This window comes from Tricharina praecox (assembly GCF_024521635.1).
Source record: "Tricharina praecox strain CBS 144465 chromosome Unknown BZA05scaffold_12, whole genome shotgun sequence".
Classification (NCBI taxonomy): domain Eukaryota; kingdom Fungi; phylum Ascomycota; class Pezizomycetes; order Pezizales; family Pyronemataceae; genus Tricharina; species Tricharina praecox.
In genome coordinates this window covers 548,980-574,799 of record NW_026250414.1, presented here as the reverse complement: position 1 = coordinate 574,799, position 25,820 = coordinate 548,980, and the positions used below count along the sequence as shown (strand labels likewise).

Below are 25,820 nucleotides of genomic sequence, written 5' to 3'. Positions count from 1 at the left end.
AGGGCCTGGCTTGGCACACCGACAAGCGAACGCGCTTCGCCCCTGCGTTTGTTTCCCTCTAATCAACGAAGCGGCGCAGTTCATTCACCGTCGCCGCTCGCAACCTAGCGCTTGTCTGATCGCGCACACACTAGCACGCCAGCAGCCTCCAACACGCCCCACCCCGTTCCCTTGATTCCAACCCACCAGCCAACATCCTGGAACTCCTACCAGTAACTCCCCACAGCCTCTCCCTCATACACGCCGTCTATACACGTCTCATCCCTCCCGCACCCACACCTCAACAGCAAGCACGATATCGCATCCAAGGTTATACACCACCACCAGCGCGTCCGATGAAGCCCCCTCAGGCGCTCACCACCACCTACGGGGCCCGCCTCGGCCAATTCTACACTAGCGCACTGATTGGCCCCCCCGCCGGCGCCAATGTCGTCGCCGCCGCTGCCATCGCCGCCTCTGAGCGCCGCACCAAACGTGGCACCACCGCCGTCAACTATGCCGAGCTTGATGTCGACGATGACTCCGACGTACCGCTTATTCCCGGGCAGCAACCAGGCGCACAGGGAGACCCACAGGCGCCGCGTCCACGCTACTCGGAGCCTATTATGGTTCATGGCAAACTCGTGCATAGATCGCTTGGTGGTCAGTACCGTAACGACGCGCAGATCAAAGGAGCCGCGGACCAACCCACCGTGTTGATCCCCATCCGTCTCGACCTGGATCTACCCAATGGCCGGCTACACGACACGTTCCTGTGGAATCTCCACGAGTCGCTGATCACCCCCGACGCGTTCGCGCAGACAATGGGAATGGACCTCGATCTAGCCCCGCATGTGGTCGCGACCATCGCTGCGGCGATCAGGGACCAGCTCGCGGAGTACGCGCCCGTCGCTCAGATCTCGATTCCGGAATCGTCGGGAGAAATGCGAACCGTCTGTCCACTCACTGTCAATCTCGACGACGTCGTTTACACCGATCGCTTCGAGTGGGATCTTGCGAATACACAGCTGACGCCGGAACATTTTGCGAGGGTTATCTGTGCGGAGTTGGGATTGAGAAGCGAGTTTGCACCCTCCATCGCCGCGGGGATCTACGAGTTCTCGCTACAGAAGAAGAAGGATCTTTACGATTCCGGCCTGCCAGAGCTGGATAATGCTGCGGCGCGACAGGACGGCACCGACGCTGGCTGGCGGCTGGATCAGGAGGGTCTTGGAGTGGACTGGGAACCGAGGGTAGAACAACTCTCACGCGACGAGATCGAGAAACGGGAGATCGACCGCGAGAGGGAGGTTCGTAGGCTACGGCGCGAGACGGCTAGATTTGGCACTGCCACGCCCGGCGGTCCGACGGAACTGGATTCGGATCTTGGAAGGGGCGGTAGGGGTCGTGTCAGAAAGAGGCAGCGCAGCGCAAGTCCCACGCCAGTCGACGGCGATTGGGATCGCGTCGGTTGGAAGTGCGGCTGGTGCCATATACCAGGAACTGTCACATGGGCTGCCGGAGAGGGCCCTGAAGGTCCCAAGGTTGGTCTTCCTACTTCTTTCACTCCTAGCATACAAGTACCAAACTGACGATACAGACCCTCTGTTGGAACTGCTCTTCGATGTGGAAGGGTAAGGGCTTGGAAGAATGGGCGAAGGGACTTCACATCATGCAACAAGTTCGATAGGACGAACAGGAACAGGAGCCTCTGGACTTGCAGGAAGAGGAGCCTGTGGGCTTACAGTTTTGGTGCCGGGTTGCCAAAAATCTTGATAAGTTAAGTGCGACATATAGGTCCCGTGGGCAGCTTCCGCCAATCTAGACTGGAAGGAACTGGGTTTCTGTATAACAAGGCGTGGCGTAATATGCTTCATTTCTCTTTCGTATGGCTCTCTTGGCTTCGTTTGGCTTGTTTCTTTTTCTTTTCTGGGTGCTTTTGTTGGTGGGTCGCAGTTGGGATGCGGAGGGCGTGCGTGGTTCGTCCATACATAGAATTAATGGATTAATTGCGCGATTTGAATACACGGATTACACACCTCATGGCTTTTCAAGCGAGACATTCTTTGGATGTATTTACAACCAGTTACATGGCGTGATTGGCTCCGCAACCATTGAGTAGGTACCGTGCTGGAGCCTGTGTTTGACTGGCAAAGTCGCACTCAAGGTTCTCGCCCAGAGGATAGTGAGACAGATAGCCCAATAACAGACCAAATTTATAATTGAAAACATTCTCACTCTAACTCTAACTCCCAATAATCTTATCGACAATCGTATCCACCTCCACACTAATCCTTCCTCCCTGTATGTACTTCGTTGTATGTGTCAAGACTTCCCCCAGTCTTTTCCACTCTCCAACTCCAATATCTTGCATGCCTTGCTCGACATTCAGCCGGTAGTACACACCTGGCCAGTGCCTGTGATACCAAGCCTGCATCTGCTCCGCCGCGATCTCGGAGTCCATCGACAGTCTCTCCAAAACCGGTATTGCGTCCGTAGGAAACATCTTCTGGAACCAATTGGGCTTCTTAAGCGCAATGACGCCCTTCTGACCAGACCCAAGACTGATGAGGCAATCCACCTTCTGGTCTTTCCCAAATGCAACATCGGCCTCCGCTACCACTTCGAAAACAGGATTATAGCACCCCAGTCCGGCGTCAATGTATTCCTGCTCCGTCCCCTCCGCGCCGATGCGGATTCGCTTGAAGAGTGTCGGTGCTGCGCAGGTTGCCCGTGCTGCTTCCCAGATCTTGCAGTCGAATGAGGCATCTGGAATGCGGTAGGTGCGGAACAGGGTTGGACACGCGAGATTATCGGCTGGTGCCGCGCAGACAAAGCTACATTTACACAGTGTCAAAAAAAGCTTCTTCCACCAAAGGGGGAGGGCGGATATCAACGGACGTTTTGCAAGCCCCAGGCTCCTCCGCCCGCGCGTCCAACATCGACTCATCGGGGTTATTGGTAGCGCTGTATTTTTGCACCAGCTCCTTGACGACAGTCTCGAGCTTTGTGGCTTTGTACTGTCCATCATTGCCTAGCCAACCGCTCTTCTTTTCTTTGAATACCAGGGAGGCTAGATTCCCATACTCTGTGATTGCTTGCTCGGTGGAGAGTTGCAGCCGGCCCAGAAGCAATGCTGCGAGTCTAACAAATGTCAACATCACGACTGACTGAATCTGTATGTAGGTGTGTACATACCCGCCAGTGGAAGTCCCCCCGATCAGATCGAAATACTCGCAGGGCTTCGGTAGTCTAGCAAGATTTTCACGATGCTGGATACGCGCCATGATCTCGTGAAGCATTGCCAACTCGGAGAGGCCGCGAATGCCACCGCCATCTATTGGGCCACATTAGCAAAGGGGTGTACCACCATCCGGTCCTGTACGAAGGTATGTACCTAAGGAGAGTAATCGGAGACCACGGTTAGAGCGGGAAGTCGACATTATAGGTAGATATGCAGCTCTAGATGGGCGGTTTTTCTGCTTGTTTGAATATGAAGATATGGATATGGATAGATAAGTATGTAGCTCTGGATGGGTGGTTTTTCTGCCTGTTTGAATATGAAGATATGGATATGACCATTGAGCTGCTACTTTATATACTCCAGAGGTCTCTGGAGATCTACTATATGCGCATGGGTGCGCACCGATAAAATATCCATGACAATCGGCGCATATGGGGTCTCCAGGATTGCAATATTTATAGCGCAGCGCTTAGATGAAACGCGCCAGTAGACGCTCGTAGGCGGCAGGCCACAAGCCAATCGCCAGCATTAACTCATCCTCCAGTTGGCTTACTGGCATGCTCTGAAGAATTCCTGCGCATTAGTCGGGGGTCCCGCATGAATTCCACATTAAGCGCCTGCCCGCGCTGCACCACAGCTCCAGCGCGCTACAATACCTAGCAACATAGTTCCGTTTTATTAGAGAAAGTCTTTTGCTAAGAGTAATGCCTACCTTGTATGCGTCTCTCGATATGTGGAAGCGTAATGACCAGTGCCTTTACATATTGAGCAGCCAGTTGAAGCGCAGCCAAGTGAAGCGCGGTCTGGAATATCCGGTAATCCTCCCTCCCTGTCTTCCGTACTTTCTTCTCATTTCACCCTTGGTCATTCGCTTTTTTTGGGTGGTCACTGGTAGCCCTTTGGGAACACGGGTGAATGGTGGTTCACACTGTGCCATTCGGCCTCCTCCTTGGATTCAGAACCGCTGTGTTCGACTTCCATTTCCGGATGTGTGCTAGATATCCTTACTAAAAAAGGCAGACCATTCTACCAATTATGTGCCGAAAAGTGGACTATCCTAAATAAATCCGAAAAAAAGTACTTCAATTCGATGAAGAATAGCAACTACAGGCGTGACATCAAGTCCATTTACGTGATATAAGAGTCGGCAATAATCTCCAGTTTGCAATCCACCATAGTTCATACTAGCATAGGTAGGCGGGCGCAAACGATTTGCTGTGGACAAGGGTTGATCAGCTCTTCACATTGGTGGTGATCAGTTGCCATTCCAGACATACCTCTATCCACTGGATTTACGCCTTCTTTCTTCTAGCTGAGAAGCCGGACACCCATCTGGCTATCATTTGTAATAGTGAGTTGTTGCTTGTGAGCTTCAGATCACCATAAAGACAGAGAGCGGCCGGAAGTCGACGAGTGAGCCCCTGTGAAGTTACCGGAACGTATGACAACGCATATTCGGCTATTGCCAAAAATTTCTAACCCGCCACCGGCAAGCGTCCCGCAACCAACGTCATCCCGGCGTACTACTGTAAACCTCACCATCTCGGAGTTTCTCGAAGTCTCTAGAACCTTCACCTGTACTCGAGTACTCTACATAGCAAACCGACGCGCACCCGCCTCTCCCCTCGATGTGTATATAATTCTACCGCCACGTTCACTGCATTCCTCTTCCCCTCTTCTCCTCTTCTTCCCCTGTGTAATCTTCTCAGTGACATTCGAATTTGAACTCGACATACCTACATACATACACCCCAATGCTTTCACGACCACCAACAACTCTAAAAACCACTCTCCGACCCATCCTCCGCTCTCGCGCGGCGAGTATACGAACCCCGCCGGCGCTGCGACTCCCCGCGTCCCAGCTCCTGCGACCACTCCCGACCGTTCTCAGCCGCAGCTACGCCGACTATGGCCGCGGCGGTGGCGGTGGCGGTGGCGGGCGCCCGCACCCGCCGGGCGGAACACACCGAATGGACCTCGGCGGGGGCGAGCAGAAGTCTGCGCTAGAGGAGTACGGCACGGACCTAACAGCGCGGGCGCGGGACGGGAAGCTCGACCCTGTAATTGGGCGGGACGAGGAGATCCGGCGGACGATTCAGATTCTGTCGCGGCGGACGAAGAACAACCCGGTGTTGATTGGGAATGCGGGGACGGGAAAGACAGCGATCCTTGAGGGGCTGGCGCAGAGGATTGTGGCCGGGGAGGTGCCAGAGAGTATGAAGAATAAGAGGGTTGTTAGTCTGGATCTAGGACAGCTCATTGCCGGCGCTAAGTTTAGGGGTGATTTTGAGGAGAGGTTGAAAGCGGTGCTGAAGGAGGTGCATGATGCTCAGGGAAAGGTCATTCTGTTCATCGATGAGCTGCATACCCTCCTGGGATTGGGCAAGGCTGAGGGAAGCATCGATGCGTCGAATCTGCTGAAGCCGATGCTGGCGAGGGGCGAGTTGCAGTGTACGGGTGCCACTACTCTGGCGGAGTACAGGATCATCGAGAAGGATGTTGCACTGGCTAGACGGTTCCAGCCAGTGTTGGTCAACGAGCCCTCGGTGCAGGACACGATCAGTATCCTCCGTGGTATCAAGGATCGCTACGAAATCCACCACGGAGTCCGGATTACTGACGGCGCACTGGTTGCCGCGGCGACCCTGTCGAACCGCTACATTACCGACCGCTTCCTCCCCGACAAGGCCATTGACCTGGTTGACGAAGCTGCCTCCGCTCTCCGACTGCAGCAGGAATCGCGTCCCGACGAGATCCAGGAACTCGACCGCGCCATCCTGACCATCCGAATCGAGCTCGAATCCCTGCGCAAGGAAACCGATGTGATGTCGAAGGAACGCAAAGCGAAGCTCGAAGAGACACTCAAGGAGAAGACCGAGAAGCTGAAAGAACTCACGGGGCTGTGGGAAAAGGAGCGCGCCGAACTCGGAGAAATCAAAACAGCTAAGGAATCGCTCGAGAAGGCCAGGATCGAGCTCGAGCAGGCCCGTCGTACCGGAATGTTCGAGAAAGCCAGTGAGCTCCAGTACTCTACCATTCCCCGCCTCGAGGCAAAGGTTCCCAAGGATGGAGAGACACCACTGAAGGGGTCTTCACTCCTTCACGACTCTGTCGACGAAGACGACATCGCCCGGGTTGTCTCCAAGACCACGGGTATCCCCATGACGAAACTGATGTCAGGAGAAGTCCAGCGGTTGATGCATATGGAAGACACCTTGCGGCAGTCAGTCCGGGGGCAGGACGAGGCGCTCAAGCTCGTTGCCGATGCGGTGCGCCTTCAGCGCGCGGGCCTCACCTCGCAGAACCGACCGACCGCCTCCTTCATGTTCCTTGGCCCCACCGGCGTCGGCAAAACCGAGCTGTGCAAGAAAATGGCCGAATTCCTCTTCTCGACCGAGCAAGCCGTGATCCGCTTCGACATGTCGGAGTTCATGGAGAAGCACACGGTAAGCCGGCTAATCGGCGCGCCCGCCGGCTACGTCGGGTACGAGGACGCAGGGCAGCTCACGGAAGCGGTCCGGCGCAAACCCTATGCCGTTCTCCTGTTCGACGAGTTCGAAAAAGCGCACCGGGACATTTCCTCCCTCCTCCTACAAGTCCTCGACGAGGGGTTTCTCACCGATGCGCAAGGCCGCAAAGTCGACTTCTCGAGCACGATCATCGTGCTAACCAGCAACCTGGGACAGGACGCGTTGATCGCCGCCCCGCCGGCCGAGACCCTCGATGATGACACGAAGCGCAGCGTCATGATGGCCGTCCAGAACACTTACGCACCAGAGTTCCTTAACCGCATCGATGACTTTGTCATCTTCTCCCCGCTGTCGCGGGATGCGATCAGGGACATCGTCGATATACGTTTGAAGGAGCTGCAGGAGAAATTGGTGGATCGAAGGATTACACTAATGGTGGACGATGAGGCAAAGGATTGGCTCGCGCAAAGGGGGTATAACGTTAAGTACGGCGCTAGACCGCTGAATCGCGAGATCATGCGGCATGTTTCTAAGGTCCTGGCTGAGAAGTTGATCACTGGTGGACTGAGGAATGGAATGACAGCTAAGGTGTCGGTGGCTGATGGCGGAGAGGAGCTGCTGGTCGAGGGGGTCGAGAATACTAAGGACGCGGAGGAGAAGTAGGTGTAAATAGTTAAGGCTGTACTTACGGTGTGTGTGATTTCGGGTTTGGAGTTTGTGGGGTGTTTGGTTTTTGACTTGGGAGGTTGCGTTCTTCCTGTTTTCTCTGCTCTGCTCTGGTCTGCTCTGGGTGGACAACGTTCTGTATGATAGCTAGTACTGTAGGTGGTCTGGATGCGCTGGCTGTAACATCTGATAGGTAGCGGTAATACGGTCACTGTACATACAATTGCAATTGCAAGATATTCCTGATTCATTAGGCGAGTTAAGTCAAAGGGGTATGTGATTCACGATAGGTAGGGATATTATTCCCGCAGGTATAAACTACGAAACCAAACCAAAGAACTGCCGAAACAGCTAACATAAACGCCAATCGATCAAACCTCAAACTCAAGCGGCTATGTATCCGCCCCTCCGTACCTTCCGCGTAATACCGAAAGAGAGGCTTGAACCCATAATACCCCCATCCATCCATCACATCACAACGGCCTCCGTCCGTACACCACCCAGCTACATCGCCCCGAAGCATTAGCGACGCACGCACCAGAAGTCCGGTCGGGGGAGCGAGGGGGGCCTACAAGTAATTATACCCATGGATATTCTTATTCTTCGACGCGGCAGCGGCCTCGTTACAGAGGTCATCAGCGGCCTTAGGATCCATTCCGAGTATCCTGGTGAACGCCATCATGCCATACGCATGATACCCCGTGCTAGCGGACAGCAAACACATCATGCCAATCTTTTTGAGGCGCTCGTCCTTGGGCCACGGGCCGATCGGCTGCTTGTAGCGGATGGCGGTGACGTCGACGAACCCCGCGCGCGTGAGCGCTGATTTAAGAAATGTGTCGCTGATGTTCGCGGGGCGGCCGAGCTTCACCATCGCCTCCCCGAGCTTGTCCATGTAGATCTTGAGCCCGTGTGTATCCCGCACCGTCGTGTCGTCGCTGCGCATCACTGTGTTGAGCTCGGCGAGCTCGACGTAGCCTCCGGGTTTGGTGGCCCTGCATGGAGGGCGTGAGAATCGGAGGGAGGGGGGGAAGGGAATACGAACCGGTAGATCTGCCGCATCAGCTTTGGCCAGTTGTTGATCGCCTGCGCGACGTTCCGCGCATGCACGAAGTCGAACTTGCATTGATGGTACGTCCAGTCTTCCTCGGCATCGTCGAGTTCGAAGCGGCAGTTTGGCGGGACCCAGCCGGGTTGGATGGGACTGGATCTGTAAGTATCACTGTGGACCGTGGTCTCAATGCGGGGGAAGGCAAAGACACAGACAGACCTGAGATCCATGCCGATCACTTCGGCGCTAGGATATTTGTCGGCCATGTCGATGGCCCAGATCCCGGTGCCGGTGCCGATGTCGAGAATTGCCTGGGGATTGGGACCGATGGGCGCTTTGTGAAGGTCGCCGACCAGCTTGAGGAAGATTTCGTGGTGGAGGTCCATTCTACAGTGGGTACATACGTTAGGTGGGCATCAGCCATCCCGTTCCTTTCTTCCTTCGACTGTCAGAGCACCTGGTATGTAGGTAGGCATTCACTTACCGATCCTGCTCAGTTTCATCCGTAGGAATCACGTTCTTATCCATCCCATAGTATGCATGATACCGCCTGCCTTTCCGTCCATCCCAATCTCGTCAGCGTTTCGTCGTCATCAACCCAGGTCGGTATGTATCTCTAGGTTTTTTCTTTCTCGACAACATACCATTCTCGTAGACGTACTCGTTCACCGACGAGGTCAGACTCGCCGTGCTGGTGTCGTAGCCCGCACTCTCATAGTCATCATCATAGCCATCTTCGAGCTGCCAGTGCATTCATGCGTCAATGAGTGCTCCGACCGACTACCAGTTGACTCGACAGAAAGGTGCAAAGCAGCGTACCAGTTTCGGATCGACCTCGATGTCGTCGCCGCGCTCGATGGGTTCGGGGTGCCCTTTTTTAGGAGGAACGCCGATGTACTCTTGAAGGGGGAAGCCGTAGGACATTGTATCTATGGGGCCAGTGACAGTCGGTCGGTCGGTTGCAATGTGATCTCTCTCTCGAAAGATAGATACGTGAGGGACAGGAAATAGGGATGGGATGGGACAAGCGCAAAACTCGGGAAGTGAAGTTAGTTCACAGGGGGGAGGGGGAAGGGTGTGGGGCGGTGGGGCGGTGGGGGGAGGTATGCTCACGCATATATATTCCAGAGTACCTCCATTACGCCCACACAAGCAATGGAAGGAGGCCGGCCGTGGCCATTATGGGAGGGGAAAACATGCGGGAGGTCTCAGGAGAGAGCGGCCGGAATCCCCGCTGGCGAGCGAGCGCGCAGTGTCTGCAGGACGTGAAAGGTGAGCTCATATTTTGTGTCTTCGCGAGTTGACGATCAGCCCTCCCCCCCGCCCCTGTGTATCTGGGCTGGTTTGGCTGCAAGAGCTTCGGCAAGCCATAACTGCGGGCTCCTCCATCTCGACTCCGCCGTGCGATGGCCAGCCCGCGAAAATCTCGAGTTTTGGCGCTGCATGCGGCCAACCTGGGCCATTGCCAGTGATGGGAGCCATCTCGAATTCACTATTATTTTCCTACTGCCCCCACTGGGGAAGAGGAGGGAGTAACCAGAAGAACCATTGGTGGGAGTGGGAAATCGAACGAAATCAGGGTTCGAATCGTTGGGTTGCCCACAGCCAAGGTGCTGGGGTCAACCGCCATCTAGTTAGTCCTTACTATGGTTACACGCGCATGCGCGGGGATGCAGATCGGTACTGATGCAGATGTGTGCTGAGGATTCCTCTGCATCCACGTATGTATTTGCATAAGTAGAGTATGTGCCTATGCGGGAGCTGGGGAACTGGAACCCGCACCAGCCGCATGCCAGATTCTTCAGAGACGACTGTTGCAGACGGGGCCGGAGTTCGTCCAATACCGACGCAGGAGGGGCCGAAACTCGTCCAATGCCAGGTGCTGACGAGGCGAAGTCCACGGACAAACTGGCGAGTGATGCACGAAAGCAGTCGACGCTGCAGCCCGCTGGACTCGTCACTCGTCGGGTACAAGCACAGTGTAGGCATGCCAAGTCCTCTGGCTTCTGCATTATCTATGGATTTGGGCAGCGAAGCTTGAGAGGGTGTGCACTAAATATGAACTTTGGCATATCTATCTTGCAGCGGCAGCCAGCCAGCCAGCCGGGTTGGGATTCGAGAGCATCTGGATTCTGGTGCGCTATGCAGGCGTCGAGCTTTCAGCATTGCACTATTCAATCGTCTTTCCAATGTCCATCGCACCCCACCCCACCTGCACCCCCTCTTCTGGCTGCGCCAAGGGAAAATACATGTGAATGAGAACGATGAAAAGAAAAGACAAGTGCTCTGTGTATCTGCCGCCAGTCCCCCATTTTCTGCGGCTGTTGACGCTTGACTAATCGGTCCAGGCAGGAAGAGTAGACTCCCGTTCGTGGGATTGGGCTGCACACATTGCCGCTTCCTCGCCCTGGCGCTGCCCTCGCTGGTCCTGTGATCGGGCGTGTGGGGTCCGCCGCCGCCGCGGTTGCAGACTGGGCCGCTCTGGCTCGTCCTCAGTGCTGAGAGGCGGAACTTGGCGCCCTAGCACTTACGTCCGCTGTTGACAGGAAAGAGAGGATGGCCTCGCTGCATCTGCGACTGGCGAATGGGTCGCTGATATTGAATCGATCCTGGCCTCGCCCGGTTTAGTCCATAGCGTCTTCCTCTGCTGGGTCTTTTCCTGGGGGCAGTTCTCGTTGGGGTGTTCCCTGGGTTTGGGTCTTGTACCCGCAGTGGCTATTACCACCAACACTTTGCCGTGCATCTTGTACTTGCAGCACAAACACTTCGCCGTGCGTCAATTGGTGGGCAATTCCTCAACAATGTCGAGGACAACCTGTTCGTTGTGATGGACCCTGCCCGCGAGTGACAGTCTCTGTTCCTGCTGCATAAGGATCCCACTCCTTCACTCTGAAGAACTCGAATTGAACCTGCATCAAGCCCCTCCAAAAGATTCCGTCTGAAAATTCCAGACGAAACAGTCGGCTATATATGTAGATACCTGGAAGGACGTCTCGGCCTCGGTTGCAAGACCAAGATTGCAGATTTAGACCGTTACCATATAAATATAGCGATCATTGATATTGTGCGGGGACGGGGACCTCTCGTATTGGAATTCCAGCCATCGATTAGCTATGTATACCGATGGTTCCGGCGATCGTGGTGTACTCGGTAGACGAGCCGCCTCCGCCCAGACCCTCAATGTGGCTTTCGATGTGAAATTAACATTGATCTCCACCGAGTCGATCGTGCCTCGTGCTCTGTAACTAGAGTAGAGCCAGCCACCACATGGCGTATCCGAAGGTGAACACCAGCTACATGTCTCTCCAGAGAAAATTGCGGTGGCCATTATATGCGATTGGCGAGCGTCTGGGAGACTCAACAGCCCAATGCCAACAACAGCCCTGCGTTTTTACTAGTATGTAGTGTCGGTGCTCCCTCCAGCTAGTCGAATTTCGGCTCGGGCAGTCCGCAGATCCTCTCTCCGTCTCTCTCGCTTACCTGAGCCCGTGACGAATCGCTGTCCCGGGTCCAGCCCCTCGACACGCGAAGACAGGTGCTATAGGTACCGTATCTATCATATGGATGTACCCCCGACTCCAATCGTGGTATTTACCATACCATCCTACCGTAGGGAGTACTATATCTACTATCTTTACATATCGACGCTGGTGTATTTATATGGGGGATACCGAGTGCTGCATACCAATAGTACCGTTCACCGGTCTCGTCCGTTCGCATCGAGCAAGGCTGAGCACAACCGTGTCCCCAACCCCCTTACGTGCGATTTCCTGACGGTCACCCCGCATTTCCCGCCTCCGCGCGCCCCTCCTCTCCGCCTGCGAATAGCTGCTTCTTTCGGTAAGAAGCGTCTCGTCCGCAATCAATTCCCTGTCCAAGACAAGGCGGCGGGGGTTAGGGTTCAGAGCCGTTCCTTCACCGGTCCGACCTCCACAGCAGCCAGCTTCTCTCTTGCCTGCCCTTCCATTTCCTCATATGCGAACCCCCTCCTCAGCAGACAGAAGCTTCCGAAGATCCCTCCATCCAGGGCGCCAAAACGATACCCAAAGCAACATGGACCAGAAGAAGCACTCGGCCTGGTAAGTGCAGAACACCTGCCACTTATCCCCTTCCTCTCGCCTATCTCTCCATCTCCTGCGATACTTACCTACCTGTCTACCGGTGTGATGATCTGTTCAGGCTAACACGTAGGGTCACCAATCTAAAGTGACGAATGCCGTGCGTCGTGCACCCCCGATAGTCTCCGAGAAGTCTCCGAACGGGCATGCTGGCTGACGCCCCCCGGGTTTATCGAGTTGTGTAGGCGCACGGAAGCTCCGATGCACGGGCGAAGACTCGGGATGCGCGCGGTGCGCAAACGACCAGACGCCGTGCCATTACTCGTTCCAGAAACCGATGGGCCGTCCAAGGAAACGCCGCCGCGCGAACTCCGATGATGGCGCCCCCCCGCTGCATGTGGAGATCCTGGAGGTCCATCAGGCTCATCCCGCCTATCATCATCATCCCGACAACATCATCATCAACAACAACAATAACACGCTACATGTCCCGGCTGATCCTGGACATCTCGGTGAGAACTTGTATGTCATGTGGGATGATGAGTGGTCGCAGCTGTGCGGAAGCATTCAGGGCAAGAACAAGCTGTTCACCGGGGATTTCGAGTGGATGAACGAGTTGGGTTTTCCGCCTCCACGAGCGATACCAAGGGGAGGGCTCTAACCTTGCTGGGGTGGAAAACAGCGAGCTACCACATCTCCAGACTGTCCGGCAGCGACAGGAGCACATGGAAATCATCCAGGAACAACTAGCGTCCAACGTCGGCATATATCCGCCGCCGAATCCGGCTCCGATGTCGATGTCGATGCCGATCTCCTCGGCCGACACCAACGGTGTCTTCAACTTCACGGCGAACTCGACACCGCCGGGCTGCAACCTCCCGACGTGCACGTGCAGCCTCGACCTCTTCAGCACGATCACGACGCTGCAGACCACGCCCCCCACCTCGGACATCCAGCACTGCCTCCTCATCTCGCGGGGGGCGCTCGCCAACGTCAAGTCCTCGCTCGCGTGCACCTCCTGTCTGGGCAGCATGACGAGCGCGTACTCGTCGTTCATGCTTTTGTCGATTGTGCTGCCGCTACTAGTCCTCTTCTACCGGCGCACGCTCGAATCCATTTCGCGCCTCGACGCTGCGTGGAAGTTCATGGCCACCGCCGCCGTCAAGAAGGAGTTCGCCGAGCTGTGGGTCGTCGTCGCGGATATGGAACGCCTCTCCAAAAGGAAGCCGATCGTTAGAGATCCCGATCGCGCCTGCGAAGTAGGCCCCGATGGAATGGATCCTCCCCTCTGCCAGAAGATATTGAATACCGTCAAGTTTGTCGCGTCGACGCTCGCTAATGATCTTTGAGTGCGCTTGGAATCTCGTTTGCCTCTCTCCATCCCTCTCTCCATCTCGATTTCTCCATTCTAATCTAGATGAGCGTACGCATGTCATTTCCTTATTCTCATTCTCATTCCTCTTTTTCTTTCGAACACAATGTTTCCCGGGGGTCTGTACTGCAAAATGTCGTTTTGGCTTTTTGTTGTTTCTGCACACACCATTTTCTTTTTCACACGGGCAAACATGGAAGTTTAGGAAGTTTAGGAATTATTTTTGGAAATATGGGGTATGTAGGAAGTGCGTTATTAGATGGGAATTGGATGGGCATTGGATGGGCATTGGGCAATGGGCATGGCTTTCAATATAAATACGAGTAAGCCGTATGTAGTCTTGGAAGGGTGATATCCTGGCTTGATGCGATGGTGTGCTCACTGCTGGCAATGAACCTGTTACCCTATGTAAATAACACTGAGATTTAGCCATATGTAGTGCTGGTACATACTGGCGGAATACTGGGCAGTGGGCGCTTTCGTTATAGGTACGTCGATATCGATGTCGATGTCATCTCACGAGATATCACGAGATATCACGCGGTGGTAGCACGGGTAGCACCTCGCTTGAGGACATCACGGGCAGCTTCTGGAAGGCACGCGGGTACCAATGGAGCCGTCGCTATTCCCGCAGCCGGACTGTATACCGGGCACCACCCACCACCACCTACCCACGGCCCACCGCTCGGCTTTGATCACAGATACTCACTCGGCTTATCCCTTCTTTTTTTCTTATTTTTCCGCACGTGTTTCATCTTCCGTTTCACATCCCACCCCACACCTCATCCACATCTCATCCACGTTTGACACGTCTCAAAGTTCTGCAATTTCTGCATCGTCCAACTACCTCCAACTATGTACTCGTAGCGTAGACTGTAGCCGCCTGGCTGCATTGGATTGGATTCATCGTTCATAGGTACTCGTACATTATCTATCTAACTACCTAATGCAAACTTGGGGGAAACAAAGGAAATTGTGATATGCGACGCTCGACGCTCGACGTCGACGGTATGGGCATGGGCGAGGAGGTGTGATTACATAGTACACGGGCTGTTATTGCTGGCTGGCTGGATGGTTGGATGGAGTGGTGTACTATGACAGCACCAGCACAGCGGGCCTATTTAGTGCGTTAGTGACGCTCTCAGATAGTATCGTCGGGATAACCTACCCAGCGACAATCTTCGTATCATCAAGGACCTTAACGCCCTCGGCCTCGGTAGTGACCGTCATGAACACCTCACCACCTAGTCCATCAGGGACCACACAGCCGCCATTCTCAAACTTAGCGAACACCAGGCCACCATCTCCAGTAGTGAAAGTACAGCTAAGCCCCGCCTCCCTCGCCGCATCAGGCACCGTCATCTTCAGCGCGCTGCCGGCACGTATACTCCCGGCGTCAAGAACATTCAGCGGGGCGAGGGGTGTGAGCCCCAGGTTCGCCGCCTCGGGACACACATCGATGAACCCCGCGGCGAGCGTAAAGATCTGCAGCGGGCCGATGGCGGCATCGAACGCCTGCGGCACGGGCTGGGCGTTCAGCGCGGTGCGGATAAACGTCTGGTGGCGCGCCTCGACGGTAACGATTGACGCCGCGGCGCTCAGGATCGCTTTTTCGCTCACCAGTGGGGCTGCGCCGAGGTATGCGGATATCCCGACCGCTTCGAGAACCCGCGCCGTCGCGATCATGGATGCGGCGTCGATCAGGTTGAATTTGTAGGTGCAGGCGGGAACGGGCGTCCCCCCGAGAGAGGTGATCGTGTCTGAGAGCACGATGACGTGCGTTGCTTCGGTTTTGCCGATGGCCTGTAGGCCGTCGATCGTTGCTTGGTCGAGCCCCAGCGCAAGGAAGTCTGCCGCGGGGAACTTCGCGAAGCCTTCCGTGTAGAAGGCGGACTCGAGGTGCTCGAGTGTTAGGGCGCTGCGAAGGTTAGCAGGCGCATGGGTGGGGTGGATGAGGTGCGGCGCACAATTGCAGAATCTGCATATCTGTCAGGCCTGGCGCCGCAGCTTCTTGTCGTCTGCTGTGCGGGAGGGCGGTGGATAGCCCACTGAAGGCGATTGCACACGTGAGAAGGTTCCTGAAGATTGCCATGGTGATGTTGATGTTGATGTGGTGTGGATGTCAGATTTGGTGATGCTGGCTCACGGAGCAGCGATTCGATTATATGGACGGAGAATTAAAATAGTAAGGGATATAAAATGTAAATATACCGATCCACCTGGGATATCAAATGGAAAAGAGAATGAAAGAGAACGAAGAAGAAGAACGGAGGAGGCAAGTAATCGCCTGGAGCTACGGATGATGAGGTGAGTGGTAAGGAACAGCTGCGGAGGGCGGGACAGGAGGAGGGAGATATACAAACCTCCGGCCGGCCAGGCGCTGGGGGAGCCTGGAGGAGGATGGCTGTACGCCTGTAACAGAAGGAAGCGAGAACTAAGCCTTGACGTTCCAACGTGAGAATCTACCGGGATAACTCTCTTTCGATATCTGGTACACTGGCATTCGGTAACCAGAGTCTAGACGCTATGCAAGGAAGCGCAGGGTCCCCACTCTGTCGAGTGAGATCCGCCATCTGCGTCCGCTGTTGGCTCGAAACATGGATGTCGGAGGTATCGTTTGGGATGGGGGTAGACTCGGCGAGATGAAACCACGCATGCAGTCGACGACTAGAGAGTCGAGAGTCGACGTGCAAACCCCATCCAGAAATAGCGAGTCCACACGGATGATGGATCTCGTACATAGGAATCAGGATAGGTAGTCACAGTGAGATCCGCCGATATCGCCTTCGCACAGCGGGCTGCGGAGGGCATGTACGGTATAGTATTTGTCAAGAAGAGCATCAGCTGAGCCACGCGGCTGGCCGAGTCACAGACTCGCAGCCAATCTCTACTATACGCGTCGGCCCTGCGTCGAAGCGAAAACGAAAAGCTGATCTCTCTGTGTTCGATTGGTCGCATCATATGAAGCCCACCATCGCTGGTGCCTGAAGGTTTCCATGCTTCGTTCTCGAAATAGCGGACGAGGGCATGCAAACGAGCCCGAACGACCAAGGCTGATTGGTCGCCGTCGGCGGGCGCGCGAAACTTCCACGCTGCAGCGCTTAGTTAACCCAGCTCCAACCTCAGCTTAAGCGGCGAGCTGTGCTGTGGCGCTGACTGGCAAACAATCATCACCTTCGCCAGTTGAAACGAAAAAGTAACATCTTCTCCTAGGTTGCTGGACCCTCCATGTATGTACATACCGAGTCCTGCTCCAGCAAGTATGTACCTAATGTATGTAGGAAAGTGCATCTCAAACATGAGAAACTGCATCGCAGTTGGGAAGTCGACAGCTTCAAGTACCTTCCTACCTAGCCTGCCGTGGGGTAGGTAGAGTATATATCCGCCGACAGCCAGCGGCTAAAGGGCCCTCGGTTCATACACGTCTGAAACGCCGGTGGTCGGTCGGTCGGTCGGTCCCAACATCCAAGAGCACAAGCGCAGTGCGACCCACGACCCACGAGTTGCAGTTTCATGGCAATCGTTACATCACGCATAGAGATTATCAGTGCAACGAACGAAATCGATTATCGATCAAGTCCTCAAACGCCGTCCACCGACAGCGACAACGTCCCAAGGGCCAACACGATGTCATAGGTAGCTTAAAGCGATCCTTTAATTTCATTGGCTTCCCCCCCATGCAGCCGCTGTGTCGGGCTGGTGATTCGCGAGGCTATGTACCATGTAGAAGCCGAAGATTTGACAGCCTGCACCGTAGATCTTCCAAGGTGCAGTTTCCATCACGTCAGTTGACTCTTGAGACGTATCGATATCGCAGGGCTGTTTGTTCGCACGCTTCTCGGGCCCGTAAATCTCATACAGGTCCGTTCATGATGTTTTGGCCTGCGCTGCTGTTTGCATCGTACACCAAACGTTTCGATACGGACGACGACGATGGTATCTATGTCCGTAGCTGACTGCTATATACCTAGGCCATATCTCATTCCGCATTAGCTACTAAAGGCACCATGGATGTCAAATCAGTTCACAATCCTACACACCAAACCAATGGAGCTACAATTAGGGTGTGTGTATGGCACCTGTGGCTTCGTAGGCAGGATACCGGTAACCTTGAGCGGACGAAATCAAGACCAGCCCTTCCTTCGTACATGACTGTAGCTGTCCTGCGTGTATGCACCAAGCGGACGCAACTGAGCCACATATGTAGAGTACATCAAACCGTCCAGGCAGATAGCCGAGGTAGTAAGCAGCCCACGGTTAGCAGTTCCACTGAACTAGAGATTGGGAGCAGATATGATAGATCGAAATAGGTAGTTGGACTACGAGAGATATGGTATCGACAGGCTCTCGAGTCTCGAGGACGTCGAACCATGGCCGAATACGTACATACATCGTGGCGTGGTGCTCGGATCCGTGACCATCGTGCATGTCATATGCGAGAGAATTGCTGCTGAGTGCTGAATGATTGATGCTGGGCGGAATGGGGCGGGCAAGAGGGATGAGTGGATGTCGTTGTCGTCGTAGATGGGAACTTCTTGGAAGCACGGGAGAGAGAGAGAACATCAATTCATTGCCGCATACGGCCTTGCTGGACTTGAAAGGACGGGATGAATATTACGCCGAGAAGCGGTATATACCAGTGAGTGATCACCAGTGATGCGGACACGCCAACATCCGGAATAGCCTTGCACAGCCACCGCTGGCGCGCCGCCAAGGTGAATTTGACTCCGTCCACGTATCATGATTCATACATACATGCGCCGAGATAAAGTGATGATCGAGCACCGTTCCCTTTCCCGAGCTCTGGCCTGAATTCGAGCTTTGAAGTCGATGATCTCGCCGCCCCACGTGGGTGAGGTTTTATGACATCGACGACGACGTTGAAAGCCCCACATGGAAGCTTGCGCGGACGCCCAGTTCACGCATCCCCGCAGGCCATCCCGCATCCATCCATCGCCTTGCTTGCTTGAGCGTGGAGGGGGATAAGCTCTTCAGGCGTCTCGAGATCCACAACGGTTTTCCTATAAGTAAAATGTGGGGGGGCTGTCTGCGCTCCCCTTAGTTACCCACCTCTCGGCCAGAAACGTGCTCAGATCAAACGAAGCGGACTTGCAGTCTTGCACCTTGCTGACCCCTGCAGACTTTACGGATTCCCGCAAAGCCCCGGTGAGCCAATCACAGCCGTCCAACGGCGCACGCGACATTTCCACAACAGGAAGTGCCACTGCTGTCGTGTGCGTGAGCTGGGGAACCTATCAGCCTCGATCTTAGCAGCACGGGCGTCGGCGGAGTGGTGGAACAGCCACCACCACCTCCCAAGCAGGAGAGGAGGTTACTCCACGGAGGGATATATAGCCATTTTGGACCACAAAAGGGACCATTCGAGCATTTATCTCTCGTTCAACCAACCTCTCGCCGTTTTCTCCACCTCCATTACGCTCGGCGTGCAAGCCCCCCCATCGCCGGCCTCTCGATCACCAACCCTCACTGCCTGTTCTCCCACTGTTGTTGTTTCGTTTCACACACTTTTCCCCCACGGAATGGCCACGCAACAGTCCCAATCGAGCGCCGTGCTCACGTTCACGCTTCCACCGCCAGCTCTCGCAGCAGCAGAGCCCGCATCTGCACCTGTCTCGACATCCCGCGGAAAAAAGCGGCGGGCACCCGGCTCGGCCACGGGCGCAACACATGCAGCGCCCGTGACTCTCCCCCCACCACCCACGCGCACCCGCAAGATAATCCAGATGAACCCTGGGCCATCCTCGTCCCCTCCGAGTTCGGGGAGCAGCAGCACATCCACCACTACCACAACCACAACCCCCACCACCACAAAATCCAAAACGCCAGCGACGAAAGCCAAGACCGCCGCTGCAAAGACGTCGACAACGACATCGCCGAACTCGGCCGCCAGCACCTCGCGCAAGGTCGCGCGGAAAACCGCGCACAGCCTCATCGAGCGGCGACGGCGATCGAAGATGAATGCCGAGTTCGAAACGCTCAAGAATCTTGTGCCCGCGTGCGGCAAGGGGGTCGAGATGCACAAGCTGGCGATTCTGCAGGCGAGCATCGAGTACGTGCGGTACCTGGAGGGTTGCCTCAAGGAATTGCAGAAGGCGGCGGGTGTGCAGAATTGCTGTGCGCCGCCGGTGTTTTCGCCAAGGAGCCAGAGCGGCGAGGAGGATGAGGACGAGGACGAGGATGATGTCGATATGGATGCGGACCAGGATACGAGGGAGCTGGAGAGGGAGGACGAGCTGGCGAGACAGCAGCGGGAACAATTGGAGATGCAGTTCCTGTTGCAGGAGCAGCAGCGACGGTACAGTCAGCCTGAGGACTACCCGACTTCGAACTACACCACCAATCCGTCGTCGGTCGCCACGTCCCCCGATTTTGCTCCCATCCACTCTGCCGCCGCATCACCGCTCTTCACCCTACCCCCCGCGCATGGCATAAGGCTTCCGTCGATATCGCCCATGATATTCCCGCAGCCGCAGCCGCCAATGCACAGTCCCTTGGAAGCCACGGCGGGTGCGTTGCTGCTGCTGGCCGATGAGGGGCGGCGGGACGAGGCGGCGTGGAGGTTTAGGACATCAACGTCCGGACGCGGGATGAGTGTCCGGGATTTGCTGAGTTCGTGATTTTCATGCGTTGGTTCTGCTTTTTGTGTGGGGGTAATGGCGTTTTGCATGGGCTGGATTCTTTCTTCTTCTTCTGCTTGTTCTTTTGATTATTCCATCTTTCTTTTCTTCTTCTTCATAGACAAAATGGCCCCATAGATGGCATGTTAGAAAGAGCCGATACGAGTGCGATGAGCCCGACGGGCCCAACAAAGTGAAATCGAACATGATGCCATTGTGCTCCATTGTGTGATCCACAACCGCTACGCCGCGTTACACGGCATCCCGATCCCCGTGGCCCCCACACCACGGTGCAATGCCTAGCCCTGCGAGTGAGCGCCGAAGCTAGCGCCCCGCCAAGGGAAGCTTGTACGCCGCGAGATATTTTTCACAAACTTTCAGGCGCGAAATTCAATTCCGCTCCCCACCAACCCACCACACCTTTACACACCTCGAACACCATGGCGAAAACCCCCAAACCCACCGCCGCAGCGGCGAGCACGACGACGGACCACGAGACGGCGGTCAAAAGCCACGAGCAGGACATCCTGAAGCGGCGCACGCTGTTCGTGCGCTCGCTGGACTACTCGGTGACCAGCGCGCTGCTGTCGGAGAAGTTCTCGTTCGTGGCACCGATCAAGCATGCGACGGTCGTTGTCAACCCGTCGTCGAAGGAGTCGCGCGGATTCGGGTTCGTCACGTTCGCGGACGCGGAGGATGCGCTGAAGGCGATACAGCAGCTCAATGGGGCCGACTTCGAGGGGCGGAAGATGAAGGTTGAGCTCGCGGAGCCCAGGAGGAGAGAAGCTGCCAAGGGCGCGAAGCCCGGTGCGGAGGAGAAGACGAAGGAGAATAAACTCCCCTTGCCGACGACGGGTACCTCGAGACCGAAAAAGGTGGAGGAGGAGGAGGGAAAGAGGAGGAGTCCGCGCTTGATCATTCGCAATCTGCCGTGGAGCGTGCAGAAGCCCGAGCAGTTGCTCAAGTACTTCCAGAGCTACGGAAAGGTGAAGGATGTCATTATCCCCAAGAAGAGGAATGGTGAGATGTCCGGGTTTGCGTTTGTTACCATGAAGGGGTACAAGAATGCGGAGAGAGCGATTGAGGCGACCAATGGAACTGAGATTGAGGGGAGGACTGTGGCTGTTGATTGGGCGGTTGAGAAAGAGGAGTGGGAAAAGGCGCGAAAGGATGAGGAGCCTGCGGCTGTCAAAGATGAAGTGGAGGAAGAGGACGACGACGACGACGACCAGGAGGAGGACGAGGACGTGGACGGGGGTGTGGATATTGAAGACGATGACGAGGAGGAGGGTTCTGATGCCGAAAACGAGGACGACGAAATGGATGAGGATGAAGACGACGAGGATGATGAGGACGACGACGAAGACCGGCCACCTACCGACTCCACCACCACTCTCTTCATACGCAACCTCCCCTACTCGGCTACCGACGACTCCCTCTACAAGCACTTCACACAATTCGGACCAGTGCATTACTCCCGTGTCGTGATCGACCACGCAACGGACCGGCCAAAGGGCACCGGCTTCGTCTGTTTCTACAACCCCGACATCGCCGCCGACGTTCTCCGCGATGCGCCACGCATCACCGCAGCTGAAAGCCGGCCTTCGCTGCTTCAATCGGAAGCCCTCGACCCTGACGGAAAGTACACGCTCGACGGCCGCATCCTCGCCCTCTCCCGGGCCGTGGACCGCAACCAAGCCGACGAGCTCGCCTCCAGCGCCGCGAAGAACCGTGAGAAGACCAACAACGACAAACGCCGCCTCTATCTGATCAACGAAGGAATGATTCCCGCCTCCTCCCCGGCCTGGAAAAAACTCAGCCCCTCCGAGCGCCTCCTCCGCGACCAATCCCGCGAGCAGCGCCGAAAACTCCTCCAAGCCGACCCCAACCTCCATCTCTCCCTCACCCGCCTCTCGATCCGCAACCTTCCGCGCTGGGTCACCTCCAAAGACCTCAAGCAGATTGCTCGTAAAGCCATCCCAGGCTTCGCGGAGGACATGAAATCCGGACTTCGCGCCGCACTCAGCAAAGAAGAACTCTACCGCGACGGCGGCGAGGGGAAGGATGCCGAGGAGCAGCGAAGAACAAAGGGGCTCGGTGTCGTCAAGCAGGCGAAAGTCCAGCTCGAGAAGATGGGCGGGCGATCCAGGGGCTACGGATTCGTCGAGTACTGGAGCCATCGCTACGCACTCATGGGACTACGGTACATGAACGGCCAGCTCATTCCTGGTGTGCCGCAGGATGAGGAGGGTGCTGAGCCACGTCGTCGTCTTGCCGCTCCGGATATCGAGAAGAAGAAGCGGCTTATCGTTGAGTTCGCCATTGAGAACGCCAAAGTCGTCAACCGCCGCAAGGAGAATGAAACCCGCTCAAGAGAGGTGGGCGAGAAGAGGCGGGAGGAGGCCAAGGCTGGCGTTGTGCGCGAGCCGAAGGGGGTCAAGGGGAAGAAACCCACAGGTGCGCAGAAGGAGCTGGCGAAATCGAAGAGGAAACGCGAAGGTGGTGATGGACCGGATATGAAGGAGCTGAAGAAGAGGAAGAACTGGAATCAAAAGACGGTTAAGAAACCACGAGGGAAGGGGGCTGCTTAATAGGTGGGGATGTGGGGTAAAAATACAATGAGACTGTTTGGGGAGATCTAATCGGTACGATAATGAATGCACTGCTACCTGTGACTTCGCGGCGATTACTCGCACTAATTGGCGCAAGTATCTGGCAACCGCCGGATGAACATTAGGTATCACTCCCTATGTGGCGTCAGCAAAGACGATGCACGCCATACGACTTGCCCCACTGTGTTTTGGAGAGATAGAGGTGCTGCCTCCGGGTATTTGGGTGCAGCCCATGACCAATCATTTCTCGTCGCAGATTCGAAATACCATAGCCCTGCTATATATGCAACAATGCATACGGTTAGCACTGTCTCGCGTGGAGCCAAACGCCCGCGGCAGCAAAGTCCAACCGAATCTCTCTCATCGGAAAGATATCGCAAGGGCAGAGGTATATGCTCTTACAATTATGAAGTATGTCCACATGTGCCGACAAAAGCAAAAGCCAACAGGGCGACCCCATCCTCCCAACCCGATGCATGGAACATCACTCTGCCAACCCACGCACGTGATCCCACCTACCTATACGCACTGCACACGTCTGCGTTCCACGACGGTTCCAGACTTGACGAAAAATGGAACGTAGATAAGTAACGAAGTGCTTAGGTATCGGCGAGCGCCACCGGCCCAATGCATCTGAAACCCCACCCGCGCTCGCATCGCACTCACCCGGGATCCAAGGGGTGGGTGGAGGGTGGGGGGGTGGGGGTTCGTGGCGAATGATGTAGCGTCATCCCGCAGGCAGGCCCGCATCCCGCATCCCTACTCTAACTCCCATCACGGCCTAACTCTAGATAGAGTAACTACATACACCGCCCACTCTAACTATCATCCATCCCGCGTGGGTGGTGGTGGTGGGAGGAAGGAATACCTCAACCCCCCCGCAACCTGATGCAGGCAACTTGTAGGAGTTTGCATGATCCCCCCACGCCGGGTTTATCATGCAGAAAACTTTCCGCCCAACTGTGCACCCGCTTTATCTATGGCGAGTGGGCCACACCGAGGGACGAGGAGGTCTTAAGGGGCACCGTCGGACCTTTTCTCTTCATCTCTCTCTCTCTCTGTCTCTCTTCTTCTTCCTTCCCCCTTCTCTCTATATCTTGGCTATTCCCGATTCATTCCATTTTTGCAAAAACAGCCGGAATGAACCCTCCACCTACAGTCACCGCCTCGTGGGGAACCTTCTCGGGCCGCCAACATACCACGCTGGAATGGGAGGCCCATTACGAATTGATCAAGACGCTCTATCTGGTCAGAGACCTCAAGCTCTGGCAGATCAAGGATATCATGGCCCGTGAATACGGGTTCCGCGCTACGTGCGTCCCTTGCCAATCTCCCCCCCACCCCATCAAAAAATGAGAAAAAAGGAATATGTTACTAACCTGTTGGGATAATAGTGATGCGCAGTACAAACGCTTCATTACGAAGTACAAGCTTGAGAAGAATGTTAAGCACGATGTGAGGGAGTGGATTGCGGCAAAGAGGCGCAAGAGGAGTGTGGAGGGGAAAGATACTCAGGTGTTTTTGAATGGGAGGGTGGTGAGGATGGAGAGACTGGGTGCGTGGAGGGAAGAGGCCGAGGAAGATCGTAAGTTTTGTCGATTTTTGCTGGGCGGACTGGGCTGACTTGTGGAAAAGTCCCTCCTACACCCAAGGGTGTGGAATATTGCACGCCGAGATATAGTGGGCCGGAGGGTGAAACGGAGGAGTACGCTGCAGAGGGGAGCTCATATCCGTCGGCGGCGGCAGCGGGGGCAGCGGGGGCACGTCCCCCAATACCGATCCCCGCCATGCAGCAACATGAAGATCCTCCTGCAAGCACGACAACTCCACCCACAAAACAAAGCCACAAAAGAAGCCACTCCAATCCCACCTCGCAGGCCATGCGCCACTACGCAGACCACATGCTCAACAAACTCGAACTCGAAGACTTCCACAGTGGCTACGCCTTCAACCACCGTGAAGCACTCGACTTCCTCCTCCGAAACTCCTCAGGCACACTATGCCCCACCTCCCCCTCCGCACACACCATCGTCTCGACCCTCGCCACCTCCTTCCCCGCACTAGAGCTTGCCGGCACCTACATCGCGCTCCACGACGTCAGCGCAGAGGAGTACATATCCCTCCTGCAGACCACAGGGAAAGGTCTCAGCCCATTACTATCCGCCTTCGAAGTAACCTTCGCAGCCCTTCAACGGGCCTCCTACCCCGCAGCGGCACTACTTCTCACATGCAGCCACCTCCACCACTCGCACATCCCGCACGTTTTACTCCAGCGCTCTTCGTCCGCACAGGACCCGACGACACTCACCCGTCTCCTCGGCACACTCACCTCGTACCGGCTCATCCGGCCAGAGACGTTCAACCGCTCATTCAGCGTGGACCCAGTGATCCACGCGCACCTGCGGAAACTTGCGGGGCTCGACGAGGGGCTGCAGAGTCTAAGAATGGTCAGGACCGCGGTCATGGCGGAGGGAAGGGTCTTCGGGAATAGGATATTACCGCATGTTAAGGCCTGCCTGAAACATCTGAGGAGGTTTGAGCACCAGGGGAAGGGCGAGGGCGTGGAGGTGCGCGAGGGGCTGGCGTGGTTGGCGGGGGTGGTTGAGGGGGCTACATAGTTGTTACCTACATAACTGGGGTAATTGGGATTTGCGGAGTGATGGAGGGTTGGTTATGGGAAAGGTTGGGTGTTCGGCGTAGACTTTGGTTGGGAGTTCACTTGTTTGATTT

General features: G+C 55.6%; 9 protein-coding genes across 9 annotated transcripts; 6 read left to right on the top strand and 3 right to left on the bottom strand.

Moving 5' to 3' along the window:
• The first annotated feature begins 56 nt into the window (after positions 1-56).
• On the top strand, positions 57-2,010 carry BZA05DRAFT_353578 (uncharacterized protein). The gene is made up of 2 exons (XM_051481348.1): positions 57-1,523; positions 1,580-2,010. Exons 1-2 carry the CDS (start codon positions 336-338, stop codon positions 1,667-1,669), a joined length of 1,278 nt encoding a protein of 425 aa, XP_051339440.1. The 5' UTR covers positions 57-335; the 3' UTR covers positions 1,670-2,010.
• A 155-nt stretch (positions 2,011-2,165) lies between these two features.
• On the bottom strand, positions 2,166-3,556 carry BZA05DRAFT_398267 (FabD/lysophospholipase-like protein). Its single transcript, XM_051483705.1, has 4 exons — positions 3,377-3,556; positions 3,178-3,316; positions 2,881-3,123; positions 2,166-2,816 (listed from the first exon to the last, which is right to left on the bottom strand). The coding sequence occupies exons 1-4, from the start codon at positions 3,420-3,422 to the stop codon at positions 2,225-2,227; spliced, it is 1,020 nt and encodes a 339-aa protein (XP_051339439.1). The 5' UTR covers positions 3,423-3,556; the 3' UTR covers positions 2,166-2,224.
• Positions 3,557-5,153: 1,597 nt separating this feature from the next.
• Positions 5,154-7,604, top strand: BZA05DRAFT_398265 (P-loop containing nucleoside triphosphate hydrolase protein). Its single transcript, XM_051483704.1, has one exon. The coding sequence runs from the start codon at positions 5,194-5,196 to the stop codon at positions 7,354-7,356; it is 2,163 nt and encodes a 720-aa protein (XP_051339438.1). The 5' UTR covers positions 5,154-5,193; the 3' UTR covers positions 7,357-7,604.
• BZA05DRAFT_398256 (methyltransferase) lies at positions 7,601-9,716 on the bottom strand. The gene is made up of 7 exons (XM_051483703.1): positions 9,230-9,716; positions 9,055-9,151; positions 8,895-8,964; positions 8,630-8,797; positions 8,405-8,563; positions 7,932-8,354; positions 7,601-7,863 (listed from the first exon to the last, which is right to left on the bottom strand). Exons 1-7 carry the CDS (start codon positions 9,332-9,334, stop codon positions 7,833-7,835), a joined length of 1,053 nt encoding a protein of 350 aa, XP_051339437.1. The 5' UTR covers positions 9,335-9,716; the 3' UTR covers positions 7,601-7,832.
• Positions 9,717-12,285: 2,569 nt separating this feature from the next.
• Positions 12,286-14,028, top strand: BZA05DRAFT_47104 (uncharacterized protein). Its single transcript, XM_051487937.1, has 4 exons — positions 12,286-12,489; positions 12,618-12,628; positions 12,714-12,990; positions 13,151-14,028. The coding sequence occupies exons 1-4, from the start codon at positions 12,386-12,388 to the stop codon at positions 13,815-13,817; spliced, it is 1,059 nt and encodes a 352-aa protein (XP_051339436.1). The 5' UTR covers positions 12,286-12,385; the 3' UTR covers positions 13,818-14,028.
• A 501-nt stretch (positions 14,029-14,529) lies between these two features.
• On the bottom strand, positions 14,530-16,151 carry BZA05DRAFT_398246 (ferritin-like domain-containing protein). The gene is made up of 3 exons (XM_051483702.1): positions 15,808-16,151; positions 15,009-15,758; positions 14,530-14,957 (listed from the first exon to the last, which is right to left on the bottom strand). The coding sequence occupies exons 1-3, from the start codon at positions 15,930-15,932 to the stop codon at positions 14,933-14,935; spliced, it is 900 nt and encodes a 299-aa protein (XP_051339435.1). The 5' UTR covers positions 15,933-16,151; the 3' UTR covers positions 14,530-14,932.
• Positions 16,152-19,112: 2,961 nt separating this feature from the next.
• Positions 19,113-20,646, top strand: BZA05DRAFT_398241 (uncharacterized protein). The gene has a single exon (XM_051483701.1). It carries the CDS (start codon positions 19,381-19,383, stop codon positions 20,476-20,478), a length of 1,098 nt encoding a protein of 365 aa, XP_051339434.1. The 5' UTR covers positions 19,113-19,380; the 3' UTR covers positions 20,479-20,646.
• Positions 20,647-20,848: 202 nt separating this feature from the next.
• Positions 20,849-23,262, top strand: BZA05DRAFT_47060 (RNA recognition domain-containing protein-containing protein). The gene is made up of 2 exons (XM_051487910.1): positions 20,849-23,123; positions 23,188-23,262. The coding sequence occupies exon 1, from the start codon at positions 20,919-20,921 to the stop codon at positions 23,067-23,069; it is 2,151 nt and encodes a 716-aa protein (XP_051339433.1). The 5' UTR covers positions 20,849-20,918; the 3' UTR covers positions 23,070-23,123; positions 23,188-23,262.
• Positions 23,263-24,065: 803 nt separating this feature from the next.
• On the top strand, positions 24,066-25,708 carry BZA05DRAFT_436335 (uncharacterized protein; the record flags this gene model as incomplete). The annotated part of the gene is made up of 3 exons (XM_051486403.1): positions 24,066-24,403; positions 24,485-24,675; positions 24,726-25,708. Exons 1-3 carry the CDS (start codon positions 24,231-24,233, stop codon positions 25,706-25,708), a joined length of 1,347 nt encoding a protein of 448 aa, XP_051339432.1. The 5' UTR covers positions 24,066-24,230.
• Between the last annotated feature and the right edge of the window lie 112 nt (positions 25,709-25,820).

What these genes read in the sequence shown, in the direction of transcription:
- BZA05DRAFT_353578 (XM_051481348.1), top strand. Translation starts at nt 336, where the DNA reads ATGAAGCCCCCTCAGGCGCTCACCACCACCTACGGGGCCCGCCTCGGC. An exon ending in AGGGCCCTGAAGGTCCCAAG is followed by an intron (nt 1,524 to 1,579) that starts GTTGGTCTTCCT and finishes CTGACGATACAG; the next exon opens with ACCCTCTGTTGGAACTGCTC.
- BZA05DRAFT_398267 (XM_051483705.1), bottom strand. Translation starts at nt 3,422, where the DNA reads ATGTCGACTTCCCGCTCTAACCGTGGTCTCCGATTACTCTCCTTAG. An exon ending in TCTCCGATTACTCTCCTTAG is followed by an intron (nt 3,317 to 3,376) that starts GTACATACCTTC and finishes GTGGCCCAATAG; the next exon opens with ATGGCGGTGGCATTCGCGGC. An exon ending in GAGCCTGGGGCTTGCAAAAC is followed by an intron (nt 2,817 to 2,880) that starts GTCCGTTGATAT and finishes GTGTAAATGTAG; the next exon opens with CTTTGTCTGCGCGGCACCAG.
- BZA05DRAFT_398265 (XM_051483704.1), top strand. Translation starts at nt 5,194, where the DNA reads ATGGACCTCGGCGGGGGCGAGCAGAAGTCTGCGCTAGAGGAGTACGGC.
- BZA05DRAFT_398256 (XM_051483703.1), bottom strand. Translation starts at nt 9,334, where the DNA reads ATGTCCTACGGCTTCCCCCTTCAAGAGTACATCGGCGTTCCTCCTAAA. An exon ending in GTGATCGGCATGGATCTCAG is followed by an intron (nt 8,564 to 8,629) that starts GTCTGTCTGTGT and finishes TTACAGATCCAG; the next exon opens with TCCCATCCAACCCGGCTGGG. An exon ending in CTGATGCGGCAGATCTACCG is followed by an intron (nt 8,355 to 8,404) that starts GTTCGTATTCCC and finishes CCCTCCATGCAG; the next exon opens with GGCCACCAAACCCGGAGGCT.
- BZA05DRAFT_47104 (XM_051487937.1), top strand. Translation starts at nt 12,386, where the DNA reads ATGCGAACCCCCTCCTCAGCAGACAGAAGCTTCCGAAGATCCCTCCAT. An exon ending in GGACATCTCGGTGAGAACTT is followed by an intron (nt 12,991 to 13,150) that starts GTATGTCATGTG and finishes GGTGGAAAACAG; the next exon opens with CGAGCTACCACATCTCCAGA.
- BZA05DRAFT_398246 (XM_051483702.1), bottom strand. Translation starts at nt 15,932, where the DNA reads ATGGCAATCTTCAGGAACCTTCTCACGTGTGCAATCGCCTTCAGTGGG. An exon ending in GATATGCAGATTCTGCAATT is followed by an intron (nt 15,759 to 15,807) that starts GTGCGCCGCACC and finishes TAACCTTCGCAG; the next exon opens with CGCCCTAACACTCGAGCACC. An exon ending in GATACGAAGATTGTCGCTGG is followed by an intron (nt 14,958 to 15,008) that starts GTAGGTTATCCC and finishes CGCACTAAATAG; the next exon opens with GCCCGCTGTGCTGGTGCTGT.
- BZA05DRAFT_398241 (XM_051483701.1), top strand. Translation starts at nt 19,381, where the DNA reads ATGGCCACGCAACAGTCCCAATCGAGCGCCGTGCTCACGTTCACGCTT.
- BZA05DRAFT_47060 (XM_051487910.1), top strand. Translation starts at nt 20,919, where the DNA reads ATGGCGAAAACCCCCAAACCCACCGCCGCAGCGGCGAGCACGACGACG.